The sequence below is a fragment of the Primulina tabacum genome, chromosome 8 (assembly GCF_025594145.1).
Source record: "Primulina tabacum isolate GXHZ01 chromosome 8, ASM2559414v2, whole genome shotgun sequence".
Taxonomy (NCBI): domain Eukaryota; kingdom Viridiplantae; phylum Streptophyta; class Magnoliopsida; order Lamiales; family Gesneriaceae; genus Primulina; species Primulina tabacum.
The window spans coordinates 13,581,119-13,600,434 of NC_134557.1; the positions used below are offsets into that span (position 1 = coordinate 13,581,119).

General features: G+C 38.5%; 1 protein-coding gene across 1 annotated transcript; it reads right to left on the minus strand.

The window, feature by feature from the left end:
• Positions 1-16,420: 16,420 nt before the first annotated feature.
• LOC142553782 (pectinesterase 4-like) lies at positions 16,421-18,550 on the minus strand. The gene is made up of 2 exons (XM_075664284.1): positions 17,360-18,550; positions 16,421-17,272 (listed from the first exon to the last, which is right to left on the minus strand). The coding sequence occupies exons 1-2, from the start codon at positions 18,354-18,356 to the stop codon at positions 16,569-16,571; spliced, it is 1,701 nt and encodes a 566-aa protein (XP_075520399.1). The 5' UTR covers positions 18,357-18,550; the 3' UTR covers positions 16,421-16,568.
• Positions 18,551-19,316: the final 766 nt, after the last annotated feature.

Here is a 19,316-nt window from a genome sequence, read left to right on the forward strand (position 1 = left end):
TCGGTTAGATGAAATTAAACCATAGTAAAAATTTTGGACCAATAACCCAAGAGGCAACTCATGATGTGGGAATCTTCGCAATAAGTCTTTGTAGCGCTCCCAAGCCTCGTAGAGTGACTCCTGCTCAAATTGAGAGAAGGTGGTTATGTCCGCTCGCAGCTTCATGGTTTTTGATGGAGGAAAGTACTTCAAGAGGAATCCCTTGGCCATATCCTCCCAAGTTGTGATTGAACCTACAGGCAAATAATTCAACCAAGATTTAGCTTTATTACGCAAAGAGAACGGAAATAAACGTAGTCTAACATCATCATCTGAAACTCCATTAAATTTAAAAGTGTCGCAAATTTCTAAGAAGTCGGCGATGTGATTGTTCGGATCATCTAGCGCATTTCCCCCGAATTGGACAGTGTTCTGGATCATTTGAATTATTGCTGGCTTGATCTCAAACTGGTTTGCCCTAACAGTTGGTCGCACTATGCTTGGACATGCTCCATCAAGCGATGGTTGCGCATACTCAAGCATGGGTATGCGCCTTGGCTCTTCGATCCTTGGATCTTCGTGATGCTCCTCCTCACGTTCGTTCATGTTCATCATGTCTCTTAGTCTTTGCTGTTGTCGTCTTCTACGTAAGGTTCTTTCAATCTCGGGATCGAATGTCTCTAGTTCAGACTCTAGAGACCTTGGCATGCACAATAGAGATATCTGCGAAAAAAATCGAAGGTGTCAACCAAAGTGAAAATAGAGAATGCTAAAGTAAATAATTGAAAATAAAATTGTAGATTAACAGTCCCCGGCAACGGCGCAAAAAACTTGATCGACCAAAACTTGCACTGTGGAATCCTTAATAAAATATGGTTTTGTATGCTCAAAAATTAATCGCAAGTGCACGATGTCAAGTAATAGTATAATGTATGTAAGTACGAGTATCGTTCCACTGAATATTGTATTTAAAAATTATTATTTTCAGTTATTAAATCTTTAGCAACGAAAGTTGATTGGTTGATTATTAATACTATACTTAATTAAACATGCAAAATGAGTCAAAAATTAGATAATTAAATGTAATATCTAAAATAGTTGATTAAAATTCAATGAGAAATGAATTTGTTGGGAATATCGTTCACCTACCCCTCGTTAATTAATTAATTTGTTCGATAATGATTGTATGCCTCCGACAGGATTTCCTATTCAATTGAACACACTCTCTCGAGCTATGCCAAACTAATTCTACTCAATGAAGTAATTAAATGTCTTTAATTATTTATCAAAAGTGAATTGCATGTCGATTTATGAAATCCCCTAGTTTTCGACCCTCAGGACTATGACTTTCGGCGCGTATCCAATTTCATATGTCTATGTAAATTGTAGATCCACGGATTATACTACTCGTTCCTATCACAAGTTATTCTCTCGAACTCACTCGCAGTATCAAATCGTTATTAAAGTTAGATACGCTTTAACAACACGATAACACAGTGGTATAATCAAGAATAACGCAACAATCGAAATATAAATTAATTAGAACAAAGTTTGGGGTAGGATCCCCTTAAATCCCAACAAATAATAAAAATTTTAGGTACTCGAGTTCATATTAAAACTAAACAAAACAAAGTTTAAAGAATAGAAACTAGATCAGAATACTAGGCGTGACGAAAATCGCAAAGACGACGCCCGAAAATCTTCAAATCTTCAACTTCTAGCGCAAAAAATCACCAAAGCTTGTGGCGGCTTTGAAATTATGTCTGAATGTCCGTTTTTCGTCCAACAATCATCCCCATATCCTCTCCTTCTCCCAACTAAGGTAAGGAATCGGCAAATATATTTTTCCAAAAATAGGTGGAGCTCAGGGGGTAGAATATTACCGCTCGAGCGCCACATCTTCTGTAATCTTGCTTGGGATGTGCGGTAGTCGCGCTCGGGCGGTAGAGAATTACCGCTCGAGCGCCACATCTTCTATAACTTTTCTCTTCTTGGATTATTTCTCGCGCCCGAGCGGTAGAAAACTACCGCTCGAACGCCGACCTCTCTGGACTTCAGCTCTTTGAGTGATTTTTCTCGCGCCCGGGCGGTAGAAAATTACCGCCCGAGCGCCAAACTTTCTGGACTTCTCCTTGGAAATTCACCTCTTGCGCCCGGGCGGTACAATTTCACCGCCCGAGTGCCGCCTCTTCTGCACATTATCTTCTTAGCTTGGCACTTGGCTCCGATTTTTGTTTTCCCGGCCATTTTTCCTGCAAATTTGTCACGCACAAGTGAGAAATTATCAAATGCATATGCTTACTCTAAAACGAACAAAATGTAAACAAAATGTACGCATGCACAATGCAAACACACACAAGCTAATGCAATAAAACACGTAAAAACCACACCTATCAATATACCTAACTTCCAGTCGACCGGACATTATGTTTTCGGTTTGTTTATGTGCATGATTTCAAGCTAACCCTATGCAATATCATTTTATAGCCGCTAAACGCATTCTTAAATATCTTAAAGGAAATACTAATGTGGGTCTTTGGTATCCCAAAGATTCAAGTCTTAATCTTGTAGGGTACTCGGATGCAGACTATGTAGGGTGCAAAGTTGATAGAAAAAGTACAAGCGGTTCATGTCAATTTTTAGGCGAACGGTTGATATCTAGGACCAGAAAGAAACAAACGTCAATTGCTACATCAACTGCTGAAGCTGAATACTTAGTGGCTGGAAATTGTTGTGCTCAGATGCTATGGATACAGTAGCAATTAAAAGATTATGGAATTCAAACTACTGAATCTCCTATATTCTGCGACAACACTAGCGCAATAGCTATAACATACAACCCTGTCATGCACTCTCGGACCAAACACATTGATATCAGACATCATTTCATCCGAGAACAGTCTTGAAAAAAGAAATACGGCTGGAATATGTTCATACGGATCAACAAACGACCGATATTTTCACAAAACCACTACCCGATGCTAAGTTCTCTCATTTTCGTAATACGCTTGGTTTGATTGAGTTATCGTGTTAAGGATGTTTCTTGTGTATGATCAGTTTTAATTTGCAGGAAATAAAAGTAAAGAGTAAGAGACGGTTGGTAATATAAAATACTTAATTTCATTAATATTTTTAAACAAGGCGGGGGAGGAGTACATTCTCAATTTCCTTATCAACGTACCCACTCCAGAGTGCCAACCAGCTGGTCAGCCCTCCGGTGGAGGCACGTAAAAACTCCTCTGAGATGGAAATCCTCCTCAGAGTGCTCTGCTCCTTATAGAGCATGAGGAGATAAATGCCGTCATCAGAAAAGATATCAGCATTATCGGCCACGCGAAGACGTCGCCGATATCTCCTCAGAGCTGCCATCTCGCGGGAGGAAGCCTCTAGTCCGCCTCAAGGACGGACTGGATTTTTTGGACCCTTAGTCCACACGGCAAGCGTCTTCTCCAACACCTTGTCCTCCATCGCTGCTTTGCGGGAAGCCACCGCTGCCGTCATGAACTCCTCAGCTAAATCTGGACTGTTCTCTCTCTTCATTTTTCTTATCTGATTTGCTTATGAGTTTTCAAAGTGACTATATCGCTAACCTTCTGCATGTATTTATAGATAAAGAACCAAGCGCCGAAGTACATGTAATCATGACTGCAGTGGGGGATGTGAAGAGTTCTGTGTTAAGCAACCGACGATTCACTTTCCAAAATTATTATTTATGCATCTATTTAGGGGGAACAGTGGTTAAGAATGATTTATGTATTCTTTAACCGGCTCCTTCCTAATCATATTACTTATCCGGTTCAAAAAATCTGTGGACACAATACCTTCACGTCATTTTCGTAAACATTACTATAAACTTTCGACTGCTTCAGTCTGACGTGATGGATATCTCTTTGAAATTCGAAAATACTCATTTTGCCGCTGTCCATATTTTTTTCAAAATTTTAAAACCCTCCACTAACAGTCTTCCACGTGGACTGTTTGGTAAGAAATTGAACCGCACATACATACTCTACATTTGCAACCGCGCTAAGCTTACCTTGTTTTTGCAAATCGATCGTACTCTCATCTAATTTGCAGGTGTTGAATTCAAACTCTCTCAGAAAATCAAGACAATGGTTGTCTCTATCCTTTAGAACACTGTCGCGGTTAACTTTGCATTCACTTTTCCATGCCCAACAAGTCCATAAAGGCTATGTTCCGAACATTCGAACAATCTGGGCTTCGAGCATTTCTAGGTTGCAGATACAGTTACTTCGATACATTATTAAAAGAATTCTTTGACTCTGCCCACATGAAGAACGGAGAAATTATTTGTTCTGTTCAAAACAAAAAACTCACCTTCACATAGAAAATGTTTGCTGAATTGTTTAGCCTACCCACTGATGTCATCACTGACTTCTCTACACTACCCATAGGGAATATTGATCTTTGGCGAAGAAATTTCTCACTCACAGAGTCTCTTATCTGATATGAATCTGGCCGGGCATGGCGTTCAAAGGATTGGTAGGAGGATTCCTGATGCATGGGAGTGCGTTCGGAGGCGAAAAGAATACTATTCAAGCAATTTTCAAACCGACCGAGTCTACACGGACCAGAACACGGACCTGCACACGGGATCACTGTCCTTTGCAGCCGAAGATGAAGAATTCCAGTGCCTACACGGACCCAAGAACGGAGCAGTACACGGGGTCGTGTCCTATGTGATTTGCGAAGACCGTGTGTACACGGACCTGTACACGGAGGCGGGCACGAGGTCCGTGTCCCTTGTTTCCGGCGAAGTGCAGATTATTCGAGCGAGCACGGACCCGTGCACGGAGGCCTACACGGGGTCCGTGTCTGAGACGGCTGAGCGAGAATATTTTCCTTCCTAGAGTTTTATTTCTTTTGGTAACTAGATTATTGTTATCTTTTTGACATATAAACATATTTTGGACGAAATTTTACACACAATACACATTATTATTGAGTTTATACAAACTTTTGAGATTTTCTCTCAAGCTTTCAAAGCTTTTTGCTTTGTTCATCAAAAATCAAACTTATCAAAGTTTTTAACTTTGTGGCGTTTTTCGATCGTTCTTGTGCGGATTGTCAAGGGCTTGTTCTTTGAAGGTTCGTTATAATTTCGGTTGTTTATTCTCGTGAATATTTATTGCTAAGTTTTTATAATTTAGAGGTGAATATCACAACACACACACTTGATTCAAAAGATCGGGACAACTACGATTCTTTGTTTGATATTAAATTGAGGGCGCGATTCAATTTTAATCGTGTTTGATTTTATTCATACAAAGATTCACATCATTTGGTATCAGAGCTTGGGTTCATTGAATTCAAGTAAGTTTATTGATTTACTTTCTCATTCTACTTTCAGATCTGTGTTATTATTTCGTTCCTTTTCAGATCTGTTTTTGTCATTCTGTTATTCGCCAGTTTCCGAGATTTTGGTGATACTTTTGTTGGTATTTTCGAGTAAAGTACTCAGCAAAAAAAAAGTACAAAAATTTCGAAAATTCACCATTATTTCTTTTGAGTATTTTGTTCTATTTCCTTTTGTGAGTCATATACACTTACCTCACACAGTCAAATATATATATATATATATATATATATATATATTGATCTTCAAATTTGCTTGTCTACGCAGTCCAAGTGAGTCGATCACATTTGTTCACAAGTTGAACATGGTTGTTTGATACTCAAATACAAAGCTTGAACACACTTTAGAGAGAAACATTAAATTCGAGTGGAAACCTTTGAGTGTGAGTGTTATTTCTTTGGAGTGACTAGTGAGTATTTGTTGTGAGTAAACAAAATAAGAGAGAAAAGACGAGTGGACTTCTTTTGGAGTGACCGTGAGAATTTGGGTGAGGGCTATTTTGTTTTCTACTAACGTTTTCTTGCAGGTACAAATCCAAAATTAAATGGAGAGGGAAGTAGGAGATAGTTCGAATTCGGGGTTGTCCAAGGTCCAAATGGATGCGTTGTTTGGGAATTTTAGTAGGATGATGACAACCCAAATGGAATCGTTACATGAAAGGTTGGATAAGCTTGAGGTTGGTGTTAGTGGGAGTAAATCTAAACCTAAGGATTTGGGTAGAGATGATGAGGAATGTGATTTGGGGGGAGACGAGGAGAGTCAAAATGAGAATTAGGGTAGGATTGGAAGAGGTAGAGAATATGGGAGAAGGAGTTTAAGCCTTTACATGAGAGGTTGGATCGGCTTGAGGGTAGTGCTAATGAGAAGAGACGAGGTAGTAGATTTGGTGGGGATAGAGCGTTGCATTTGGATCGTGATGATAGGAGGTACAAATCGAGTGGTAGGCATGGGAGTGACTCGTGGAAGGAGTTCTTGACATCCGCACGAAGGTCGAGTGGAGAGAAGAAGGTCATAACTAGACCGAAGTTGGTTTTGAAGCATGAATATCAAGGTATATTTAAAAACTCAAATTCTCGTACTTATAATATTATATGTTGTTGGTGCTTAGAGGTTGGGCATGATATCACCCAATGTCCAAATGAGGAGGTGAGTGTACTGGATTCTAGAGTTGAATGTGAATCTAAGGATGCAGTCGAATGTGGAGTTGAAGTGAGCATTGAGGTTGAACTTAAATCTCAAGTGGAGGTTGTGGTTGTTGGAGGATTTGAACATGAAATTGATGTTGTAGTGGAGCCTAAATTTGGGGTTGTGTGTGAGAAGGCTGTTGAAGATAGTATTCCACTAGTTGATGAGTCGAATGATGTTAAATTGTGTACATTGGAAAGTGAGTCATTGAGTGGTGAAGAATTGCCTAATTTGTTTAATATGGAGGAGCAGAGTAGGCAAGAAGAGACTTTTTTGTGCATATTGTTGGAGGAAAACCATATTTCTTTGGATCAATTGAAATTTATTCATGAATTGAGTGAAAAAGAAATTAAAATGGCCGAAAGAATGAGTGATCATAAGAGTGAGATGGCCATAGAAAGAAAAGAAAAGGAAAATGCAAAAGAGGCCAAAAGAAGAAAAAAAAAATAAATTAAAGGCCCAAAGGAGTGAAAAGAGTCAGGTTGAGAGTTATTTACTTGTGTATAAACCCCTTATGGTACCTTCGTACAAAGAGGTTTATTATCTTTGTGATGATATAGCCGGTTCAATCCCGAGCATTGTTACTTCTTTTTTGCAGGATTTTGGTGAAGTCTCGATGAGGAGGCAAACAAGTGTTGATGGTGTGAGAATGCAATGGGATGACTCACATGAATTCGAGAGCAATCGCGAGGAGGTAAGGATAGTTGTCAACGCAACATCTGAGAGGTATGATTTGTTTCCTTACCTTAAGACATTGTTGTTTTGGTTTCAAGAGTTTGGAGAATGGGTTGAAAAGGTGATATTTAGGAGGTATGACTATGATTTAACCTTGTTGCCTAAGTGTCATAGAATTGATAGTGGTGAAAAGAGCATGAATGGATATAAGAATTTCTATGTTCATAATGAATACAATTTTAAGGAGAATAAATTCTTCATTCTATATTCATTGCATGAGTTATGTGCTAGTGATGCATATTGTTGTGATTTCATCATTGATAAAATTCATGATTATATGTGTTGGTTGTATATGAAGAGGTATGTTAAGTGGTGTAGTCAAGGGTGCATTGGACATAGGGAAAGGGCATCTAAACTAGATTCTTATATGTTGCATCAATTAAATCTTATTCCTAGTGAACTATGGTTGTGCACTTGTGTGAATATTTTTGTGTTGTTAACTAGGTCTAAGAAGGGGAGGAATTTAATTTTTGTGATATTTAATGATATATTATCATTTGGTGTCAATTATTATTTGGTGTGTGGTGAAGTTATTGAGTTTATAGGAAAGGCAACAATGATGTTGGGATTTCCACTGCTGAAAGAGAGAGCAAATGATAAAGTCTACAAACTTGAGCTTAAAGGTAAGCATGTTGATAATATCATCCTTGTTATTACTAACTTGCTTCGTTTTTGTGTAGGAAGACAAGATTTGAGGACAAATCTTTTTCAAAAAAGGGAGTATGATATGAATCTGGCCGGGCATGGCGTTCAAAGTATTGGTAGGAGGATTCGTGATGCATGGGAGTGCGTTCGGAGGCGAAAAGAATACTATTCAAGCAATTTTCAAACCGACCGAGTCTACACGGACCTGAACACGGGGTCCGTGTCCTTTACAGCCGAAGATGAAGAATTCCAGTGCCTACATGGACCCAAGCACAGACCAGTACACGGGGTCCGTGTCCTATGAGATTTGCGAAGACCGTGTGTACACGGACCTGTACACGGAGGCGGGCACGGGGTCTGTGTCCCTTTTTTTCGGCGAAGTGCAGATTATTCGAGCGAGCACGGACCCGTGCACGAAGGCCTACACGGGGTCCGTGTCTGAGACGGCTGAGCGAGAATATTTTCCTTCCTAGAGTTTTATTTCTTTTGGTAACTAGATTATTGTTATCTTTTTGACATATAAACATATTTTGGACGAAATTTTACACACAATACACATTATTATTGAGTTTATACAAACTTTTGAGATTTTCTCTCAAGCTTTCAAAGCTTTTTGCTTTGTTCATCAAAAATCAAACTTATCAAAGTTTTTAACTTTGTGGCGTTTGTCGATCGTTTTTGTGCGGATTGTCAAGGGCTTGTTCTTTGAAGGTTCGTTATAATTTCGGTTGTTTATTCTCGTGAATATTTATTGCTAAGTTTTTATAATTTAGAGGTGAATATCACAACACACACACTTGATTCAAAAGATCGGGACAACTACGATTCTTTGTTTGATATTAAATTGAGGGCGCGATTCAATTTTAATCGTGTTTGCTTTTATTCGTACAAAGATTCACATCATTATCCCTCACCCAACATGCCGAAAGCGCGATTTAAAGATCGAATTTCGCTTGTTGGCTGACATTGTGGAAAAAAAGACTTCTTTCCAAGGCTGGGGCCTTTGATAAAATCACCTTGGAGAAATTATTTGTAATGGCCACTATCTCATCCGAATTACGAGTAAACTGGACTGATGTTCTCTTCAAAATCCTGGTGGCCATGATCAACAAAGAAAATCAATCGCAAGGCTTTGCGGTACAAATTTGACATATGATGATTGATGCTGGGGTACAACCTGTTAACATGATTGAAGTTGGCAAAACTAAGCTCTTCACCTGGGTATCGGTTGAAAAATTTATCAAAAAGAACCAGCCGACAAATGAAGTATTGGTCTCCATCAAGACAGAAGCCGGGGAAGAATTTGTGAAACAAAAGAAATCATCAAAGATCGGTTCGACCGCCAAGGCAACTAAAAAGAAGCTAGTTTTAAATACCAGCTCTGATGAAGAGTCCACATATAAAGTTCCAGTTGCTCAGGTCTTTAAGAAAAAGAGAACTAAACATCCAGCTATGATCAAGTTGGTCAAGCATCTTTCGGCACCATTGGTTACTGCCCCAATTCCTGCCATCGCAGTCATGAAGTTGAAGGGAATTAAAATTGCAAAACCAGAAATTCAGTCATCTTATTCTGGACTTCCAATCATTATATCCTCAGATAAAGGCAAGCGGGTCTTAATTGAAAATCCACCGCAAAACAATGTTGTTCATACAGTCATAATACTCGCAAGCGAGCGAGTAAATGAGGCGGTTCAGAAAAAGATCAAGATGTTTGATACGTGGGTTCAGTATCGGACGGCTTGAAACTTTTGATTCGCTACTCAAATCTGGAAAAATCAAAGCAGCCGCTAAACTTGAGCGGTTCATTTTGGAATGGGCAGAAACGGCTGATATTCAAACCGCCCTTCATCGAAGAGAGTTTCTGGAACTTCAAATGAAGGAAAGCACTCTTCGAATCATTATTCAGCTGAAAAGGCAAAATTTTGATCATGTTAGCCCCACTGCCATGGATGATTCTGCAGTAATATCTCAACTTGAGATGGATGTTTTGGGACTTGCTATGAGAGTCGCTCAGATGCGTCAGGACCTCAAACTTCCAACTACTGCAGAACAGGGCAAATTTGATTCTAAAATGCAAATTAATGAAGAATTGAGTTCAGAACAGTTTCAAACCATCCTTTCCAAAAAGGGTTCTTCATCTAAGTCTTCCGGTTCAAAACCCTCTTCACCAGTACTTACACAGTCAGCTCCACCGGGTGATGCAGAAACCACTGTTCAACCCACGTCTGAAGACTTATTGAGCCCTGAATTTCAGAGCCATCTGAGTGACACCGATATTCCATCTAAATCTTCAAATATCTCTGTCATGGAAATGTCTACCCAACTGTCTCAGCATGATGTTTCAGCTGCTCAAATTGTTTCTACTGATGAGGCAGAAAAGTTTTTATTCGATTTTGATCAAGTTGTCAATTTTCAGGGTCAAACAGTTTCTTTACCAAGCTCTCCCATCAAAAATGATTCAACAATTCTTCAAGAACAATATTTTACCTCTACAAAAGAGGTACAGGACACCGAGCTGATCACAACTTCACTGCCTGATCAATCTCCTCCGACCATTCCTTCTTCCACAAATCCTGCTCAACCAATTGTTACCAGCACTAAAACCTCGACTTTCACTGATGATATTGATAAAATCATTGAGGACATCAATGCTGAACTTCATGAGCCTGAACAATTAAATATTGTTGAGAAACGCTCTTCCTCTGAACTGATTCTTCTCAAAGACAAATCACTATCAGAAGAAGGTCAACTTGAAGAAGAAGAAGATCTAGAAACAACTCGTCAACAACTAATCTTGACTAAGTTGAGTACTATGGATCAATCAATTTTGGCTCTCACTCGAAAGCAACTTGATCTTCAAGAAGACCTTCGATCAGTCAAGTTGGCTCTCCGAAAAGATATCTCCACCATGGAAACCGGTTTCTCGATCAAGCAAGCTCAACACAACGCAAAACATATGAACATGTGCCTTGGCCTATCGGAGCAAATGACCAGTCTTCAGACAAATTTAGAACAACGCCTCGATGCCCAAGGTGCTCAGCTTGCGGAAATCATGACTTTCCTCGTACATGGTGATGTCAAAAAGGGGGAAAAAGAGCGTCAACAGGCTATTCAAGGTGCTGAAATATCGGTCATGAAGGAATTGCACAAGTTAAAAGAAAAGGGAGATGAGGCGAAAAGAAGTGAATCGAAGTAAAAGGTCCATAGTTACTTTTCTTGCAAATTTACGAATTACAGCCAATGTTAATTGTAATATCATTCACTTAATGAAATACAATTTTATATATCTTCGTCTATATTTAAATGTTTCCTGAGCCTTACAGCTAAGTTTTGTCATCACCAAAAAGGGGGAAATTGTTAAGAAAATATTTTTCCCAAGGATTTTGGTATATGACAAAAACAAGTATTCAGCTGCGGTTCGTATATCAAATATGCAGCAGTTCAACCGCTCAGCTAACTGATCAAAGCTCAAAGCAGTTTTAACCGCTCACTTTAGACCGTCATCAGAACCGGTCATTAAAGAGAACTAGTTATTACTCAAAGACATTCTCTGACCGGATTAAATACTTTCAAGTATTACACCGCTTTGAAGTCAACAATCTCTTATATCAGTTCCAAGATTGATCTACATTTAATTATCTTTCCCACAAAAAGGAAGACCAAGTATAGACCTAAAGTTCTGTTGCTCAAAACAGTTTCCTTAAAAGGAACTCCTCAAGAAAAGCGATTCAGAACGATGCTGTGCAAAAGGAACAATAAATGCGTTTATCAAAGATCATTTAATGCTCAACATATCGAAAGCAACAATCTGTACAGAGGATCAGGTTAACGTTGTTATGTCCTTTCCGACCGTTAAAGAAATCGTGTATATTAACGGAAGAATATGCAAGCAGAAGGGAGATAGATTCTCAGCTGCATTATTACAACTCGCTTGTTACTCAAAAAGACCTTAGAGCGCTCTTCAAAGTTCACATACTCCATCGCTCAATCAGCACGCACTCAAGAGAAATTTATCTGATCATCTAAAGGATCATTTTCGTGCTACTAAATCAAAACCATTGATTCATATCATTAACCCTTTGGTTATTTGATTCAGTCTTGTTGTCTGGTGAACTAAGTGTTCTTAAATATCCAGAAGTGTAAAGTGATCACTAAGAGTTTCAAAACAGGCAGAGTGATAAGTCCTGATTGGACCGGGCTGTTGCAAGAAGTTTGTAAAGCCAAAGTCTTTTAGTGGAATCCTTCCTAAGGAGAAAGAAGGGGTGACGTAGGAGTTGTTAATCTCCGAATATCCATAACAAACCTGTGTCACTTTACTTTCAGCAATTACTTATCTGTCTAAGTCTCTACTCATTGTTTTACCCTGTTATTGTGTTTTTAGCTGCATCAAAGATTGTGAACCGTTTTCCGCACTTAATAATAGTTCACATTCTCAACCTTTTGAGAAGACGTTTTCAACCGCCTAAAAAATGGTTGAAATCACTGTTACACGATAAAATTTTAAAAGAGTTCATTCACCCCCCCTCTAAACTCTTTCCCTATCCTAACAACAACAATCTTCGAGAGTACATATCAGTTGTTTGGCAGCACAATAAGTTATACATCATACTTCTTGCGGAAAGCTATATTGACACTGACTCTTGATATTTCTCAATCCATAAATGAATACATCACGTCACTGAACAATTTGGATCGAATGTTGTAATTAAGTTTTGATTTGGTGTGTCATTTAGAGAAAAATATTGATATGTTTCACGATGTGCATGAAACATCAACTAAACGTTTTTCTTAAAAAGTACTAGAAATTTTTTTCCTTCTATACTAATTCTTGGCCGATACCTATACATACATATATATATATATATAATATATATATATATATATAATATTTTGACACCTTTTTAAAATAAACATACCCACTATATTTGAAAATTTAACGAAAGAATTCAAAACGTAAAATCGTAAATCGTTTTACCAAACCTATACTTAGCAATATTTCAAAATATAAACTAACTCTAACAACCTATCAAAACAACTCATAAAGCATCATAAAAGTCGTAAAAATATTTAACGTAAACTTAAACGTAAATGCGGAAAACTAGCGCTGATCCTCGGGTTATGTACACCTTCAGTCCAGCAAGATCAACCATCAAGTCCCTCAACAATATCATGATCATGCTCACCTATATCGATCATACCTAGTGAATCTATTGACTTAGCAAACCATAACCATAATAACGAATAATACATATACAATCAATGCAACAGTGAAAATATTTTTACTTAACATAGTATTTCATGAACACGCATAACATACACATTTTTCCTTTCATCGTATACAGTTCCTTTTTCACCATAGACACATACGTATATATTTTTCATTTTCTTTGAATTCAGATAATTAATTGTGACTTTTCGTATCAACTGAAGGTTGATGGATCCATCTATGTGTAACCACAGTACTAGGGCGGCGGGGACGTCAGCGACACTCTCACCCTTCAACTGAGCCTTGGCCTTACATATCATCATATCATCATAATCATCGTATCATCGTATTAGTCACAATTACTTCTCCTCCTTCAAATTATCGTTTTTCATCACTTATAAAAATTTAATCATATAATAATCATTTTTCTTTTAAACCAAGTATGCAACGTAACTTTTAGCATTATCGTTTTATCATAAAATTCCATAAACATTTAAAATAAGCATATTATCATTATTTACAGCATTTAGGGCACTGCCAAAACGCTTACTATTTTTCAGGTGTAAAATGACTGTTTTACTTCTCGACGTAAATTTTTCGATTTTGACTTTTGGTTGACCCTAGACCATCCCAAACAATTTTTTAGCTTAAATTAAATTTCTTATGATTTTATTTAGCTTAAATTCATGGCTTTTGATTTAATTTCATAATTATTAATTTGTAGAGCGTTTTAGTCCCGAATTAATTCATACTTTAATATTAAATTTCAAAATTTTAAACATAGACTTTTTATTGCCTAAAATACCCTTGTGAGCCATGAGCCACCCCCGTGGATCCACGGTTCAAGCCCTAGCCTTTTAAACCCCATATTCGAACTCTAACATGCAACACTCGAGCCATCTTACCATTTAGTCGAACCACACCCAAGCCACCTTGAGCCAACCCGTTATCAGCCAACCAAGGAACCCTACTGGACCCACTGGACCAATCCTAACCCGCTGCAGGCCCCTGCACGATGCACACGAGCCGCGCGAGTTCCCCACAAGCATAGGTCTCCTTTCCCTTGACTAGGACTCTTCGCCCAAGCCGTCTCCCGAGCCCAAACCTTCTGGACTAACCCTGGACGACCCTGAGACCTAGTCTAGACCACCCTGCTTAGGCCTGAACCCACTAGGCAGCACGTTATTTTCTTTGGAAGAGTCCAAGCGATCATGGACTCTTCCGTAGCGACCAGCCGTGGGTCCTAGCAGGGCTACGACCCTTCCAGCCCCTTAACCATGACCCTCACTGAGCCCCAGCCCAGCCCTGGCCAAGCCCTCGGTGCAAAACCCCTTAACCGAACCCTTGTGAACCATTCATGCAATATTTTCGTTCGTGCCTTCTCTTATGCATTTGCAGCCTTCGGTTTAGCACCTATGGACCCTATTTGTGTTGGAGAAACGTTCCTCAAAGATTTCCTAACATGGCAGCCCCTTCACGCAATAATATCGTGTGTTTTAAATCATGAAATCATAAGTTATTCACATGTCAAGGCATTAAAACAAAATTAATCATAAGGTAAACATGATTTTCATTCAAACATAATTCAAACACGTAATATGGTGTGATATATGAGGAAAAAAAAGTTTATGGTAAGCCTTTGCATATATTACGCACGACCAATATGTTGAGATACGAAGAACGACGACGAACGGAGGACCCTTGCTGATATCCTTCAAGGAAACGTGATTTTCCCTTGCTGAAATTTCGTGTGTGCTGTGTTTGAGGGCTGCTAGGAGTCTTGTGTGTGTTGTGTGTTTGTTGGGCGTGGGTATGAAGGGTTATGGGGGAGGGTTTGGCCTATTTAATTGTTTTAACCTCCTACTACAAGCCTAGCAGGCCATTAGCATGGTACAATAAGCCCAATAAGCTCATTAGTTTATATTTAAAATATTTCGTTTAGGAAAGTTCATGAAAATATTAGCCGAGTTCTCGAAAAATTCATATTTTAATCGAAAATCGAATACCGTTAAAAATTACGTCTCAGCGTATAAAATCAACTCAAAACTCCTTATTCTTAAAAATATCATAAATCATCAACCTTATTTCAAATAATTAAAAACAATTATTTAATAAAATTCTTTTCTAATTTTCAGTCATCGGTCTCCGTTCCTCGATCGCATCTCGAATAACCTTTTAAAAACATATTTTACATGTATTCGTGTAGAAAGTACATTTTATACATGTAATCATGCACATCATATTCAATTTATGCAATTAATACTATTTAATTAGTTATTTTCCATTTTCCTCATATTTGCGTGCAGTTGGATTACGTCATTTTATTTTTGGACCTTACATGCATACTCCTGAATTATTAAATGGAATTAAATATTCCGGAGTTCCGAACCACGAGCTAAATTTGAAGGTTGGCACTCCTGTCATGTTTTTACCGAACATAGGCCATTTTCTTGGACTATGGTATGATACTAGATTGATTATCACGAAGCTTGGAAACCATGTCTTGGAAGGAAAAAAAATTTACCGGAATTAATGTGTGTCATAAAGTGTTTATTCCAAAAATGCTTTTAATTCTATCTTATTTGAAATTTCCTTTCAAGTTCCAGCGAATACAGTTTCCCTTAATTGTTTCATATGCAATGACAATTAACAAAAGTCAAGTACAATCATTATCACATGTGAGGCTTTTTTGGAGGAAATCTGTTTTCAGTCATGACCAGTTGTACGTCGTTGTATCAAGAGTACAAATCCCAAGAGTGTTAAAATTTTAATATGTGATAATGACGACAACGGAAGAAACTAAATACAAATATTGTATTCAAGAAAGTTTTTCAAAATTTATAATAACTCTTTCACAATATTTTTTTTCGTTTTAGTCAATGTTATTTTAGATTTTGTATTTACGTTTTGATTACAAACTTAAATTCTCGTACTCTCCAATTTTTTATGGTTATATACATAATACAATCCGTGCATCGCAATGTGAAATACTAGTATAATATAATTCCAAGCCAGCCCGATTTCCTTTTTTAAAATCTTCTTGATCGAACGTATTTTTAGTATTTTTTTAATTATCTCATCAATAACTTTAGTGCGTCTCTTTCAAACTCAAATATAGAAATCATGTACGTGAAGTGAATTTTTGTGAGGACTGGATTATACGTGATTATTAACGGACGTACATTAATTATTTTATGTGTATAGAGCATATTGATTCCTTTTACGTACCATGGCAAGATTGGATAATATATCAGTGCAAATTAATTATACTGTATAATATTTTGCATCATAGATAGATTTTTAAAGAAACGGTTTCATAACATATTATGATCCTAGGAACAATACAAAGCTAGCTATCTCAAGTAATCAATGTTCAAATATATATTGATCTGGATTGAGGTCGAGTTTGCAAAGCTAGGCGTGTTGATTTTGAATGGATCATTACAGGCCAAGTTGGTGAGGGATGTGAGCCTGTTTTAGCCACTGCGCACCCTGAAGGAACGCCGCTACGGTGTACCTGGTGGCTTCCTGTGGGCTGAGGACCTTGAAATGCTTGAACATCCTGCTTCTTCCGGCAGTGTTGGCGCCAGGGCCACGGTTTGCAAACTCGTAGTATTGGCAAGTGTTGTGAAAGAAGTAATTGGGGTCGGTTGTGCTCCATGGCATCCAGCCCTCGGGGCGGATCAGGTCTCCCAATTCACTCTGCATCACCACTGTCAAAGATTGTGCCTTCCATGGACGGCCCAGGTATGAGGGGATTTGGAACCTGACGGGGAATAGTTCCTTCTCTGGAACAATCCTGCAGTTCTGGAGGACCAACCCGTTGCTTCCTCTGGCTACCTCTTTCCCATCGGCTGTGACGGTGTTGAATTGATTGGCATTTGGTCTCCTCACCACGATCAAGCTGTTTTGGATCACAGCATCCCCCATCCCGAAAATGAAGTCGATGGTGCCAGAGATGACGCAATCGCGGTAGAACTGTCGGGAAGTGTGATAGTACAGTGTATCTTGGTATCCCTCGATGTGGCAGTCGAATATGGCTGACATGTCACCGTTTATACGGAGAGCAACGGCCTGGTGCCCATCAGGACCAGCGGTGTTACGGAACGTCAATCTCCGGGCAATGAATCCAGGTGCGTTGTTAGCTGCATATATACAGAGAGAACATTAATATTAATTATTGTTACCAGATAACAAACAGGAGTTGGAGTATCTGCATGCATTAAACTTACAGAATGTGGCAGTGTTCATTGTTCCTATCTTCATGATTCCAAAGTTTCTTTTCCCAGTGATAATGGTCTTTCCAGGGCCATCTCCATAGAGGAAGATATTGGGCTTGTTCTTGTCAATAACAATGAATTCGTCATAGATTCCGGTCTTCACATAGATGATGAATCTACCCTTATAGTTCTTGGGATATGCATTGATGGCACTAGCAACGGTCCTGAATTGTCCACTGCCGTCTTTGGCAACAACTACGTTTGGCCTGATGTGGCCTCCCCGCTGTGCTCTCAACAGCCTACGGTCGGAAGTGTCAAACCAGCTTGGGTAACTGTTCGATCCCATTAATCGACGAGCGTTGGGCCTGAGATTGATCGGAACATTGAAGGCCTTCAAAACTTCGGAGAGCTCAGCAACAATGTTGATAGCATTGTCAGTGAGCTGAGTGGCATTGATCATGCCATTCTCGATTGCCGATTTGTACTCGGGCTTCTCGATTTGGTCCATGCACGAGGACTGGAGGGCGTATACAGAGGTCATCCAGCTCCTTAGTTCGTCCGCACGATCCTGGAGCGTGTGCATATCACTATCCCCCACCATGGAATAGGATGCCTGTAGAGTGTCGATGGCCTGATCTAGCAACTCCTTGCAATCCTCCACAGCCATGTGGTTGTAGGGATCCGTTTCATTGTTGACGATGGTTTTACTGGTGACCTCGAAGGATTTCTGGACTTCCTCCAGAGTGGCCTGAATGGCTGCCATGATGTAGTCCTTGGGGGTGGCGGTCTCATTCCTGGCGACAGGTCCCAGGGTGCGGGTGCAAGCATCCTTGTAACTCGTGGGAGCGCAGATGGAGTCGATGGCCTTCATAGAGGCAGACGGGGACTTCCCGCTTTCATCGTTGGCGGAGTTTTCGCTGCTTCGCACCACCGCTACGACACCAATGACAGCCCCCACCACTAAGATCAGGGACACCACTGATATCCCTACTTTCTTTCCAGCTCCCATTTTTTTCCCTTGTTAATGAATCAATAAACCAATCCTATATAATCTATCTATTTTTCTTTTTCTCTTCGAAATTACTATGTATACACGAGATTAGCAAGCAAGCAAACTATAGCTTGCCCGGGATATATAATCTATATATATATCCCTTTATTGATTGATGTTTAATCTTCAGAAGATAAGTAATTATAACGATTGAGGATATATTGTGGATGAATTTAGGGTTTTTATAGAATAGGAAGTAGATAATTTGAGTGTGAGTGTTAATGTTTCATGGCTTGCCTTAATTTGAGCCTAACATGATTACATACGTATGGTCTCAAAAAGGTCAAATGGTTGGCATTAATGGAAACATCGTCCAGAATCGACGGTAATGCACATTTCTTGCTCCAACACACAAATTATGATTCTCGGTTTTTCATTTCTTACCTCAAATTTCCACTACTCCAATTACTCCTTACCAACAAATTAAATCGATAATTTTCTTTATTAATTACTATTATATGTTATTAATTTGTTATTAATTTAATTACTTTTCAGATTATATGCACACGCATTTGTTTATTGAAATTTATGTATATTTTATACACTAGCTTATCCATATTCCACGCATGCAACAAAAATAGAAGTTTTGTTTCGTGTTTTTGTTTTAGTAAAGAGAAATTTGGTTTTTGTAGCATGCATGTTATGGTTAATGTATATAATACCTCCAGATATTATATAATATATATCATATATGTGTCTCTAGATTTTATACTTATATATTATACACACTATTTAGATATTTTTATCTAGAAGATTATAATGTAGAACCAAAATACATCATTATTTGTTAGAATAGTATCCAACGAGTCAATATATAGTTTGAGTTTTATTGACTCTTATGTAAAATATCATTATTTGAATAACATTTTACTGGTTTTATCCAATTATGACGTTTATTTTATCTGTATATGCATGCAT

Excerpts from the sequence above, each read along its gene's own strand:
- LOC142553782 (XM_075664284.1), bottom strand. The coding sequence starts at position 18,356 with ATGGGAGCTGGAAAGAAAGTAGGGATATCAGTGGTGTCCCTGATCTTA. Across the intron at positions 17,273-17,359 it reads AATGAACACTGCCACATTCT|CTAACAACGCACCTGGATTC; the intron begins GTAAGTTTAATG and ends GTATATATGCAG.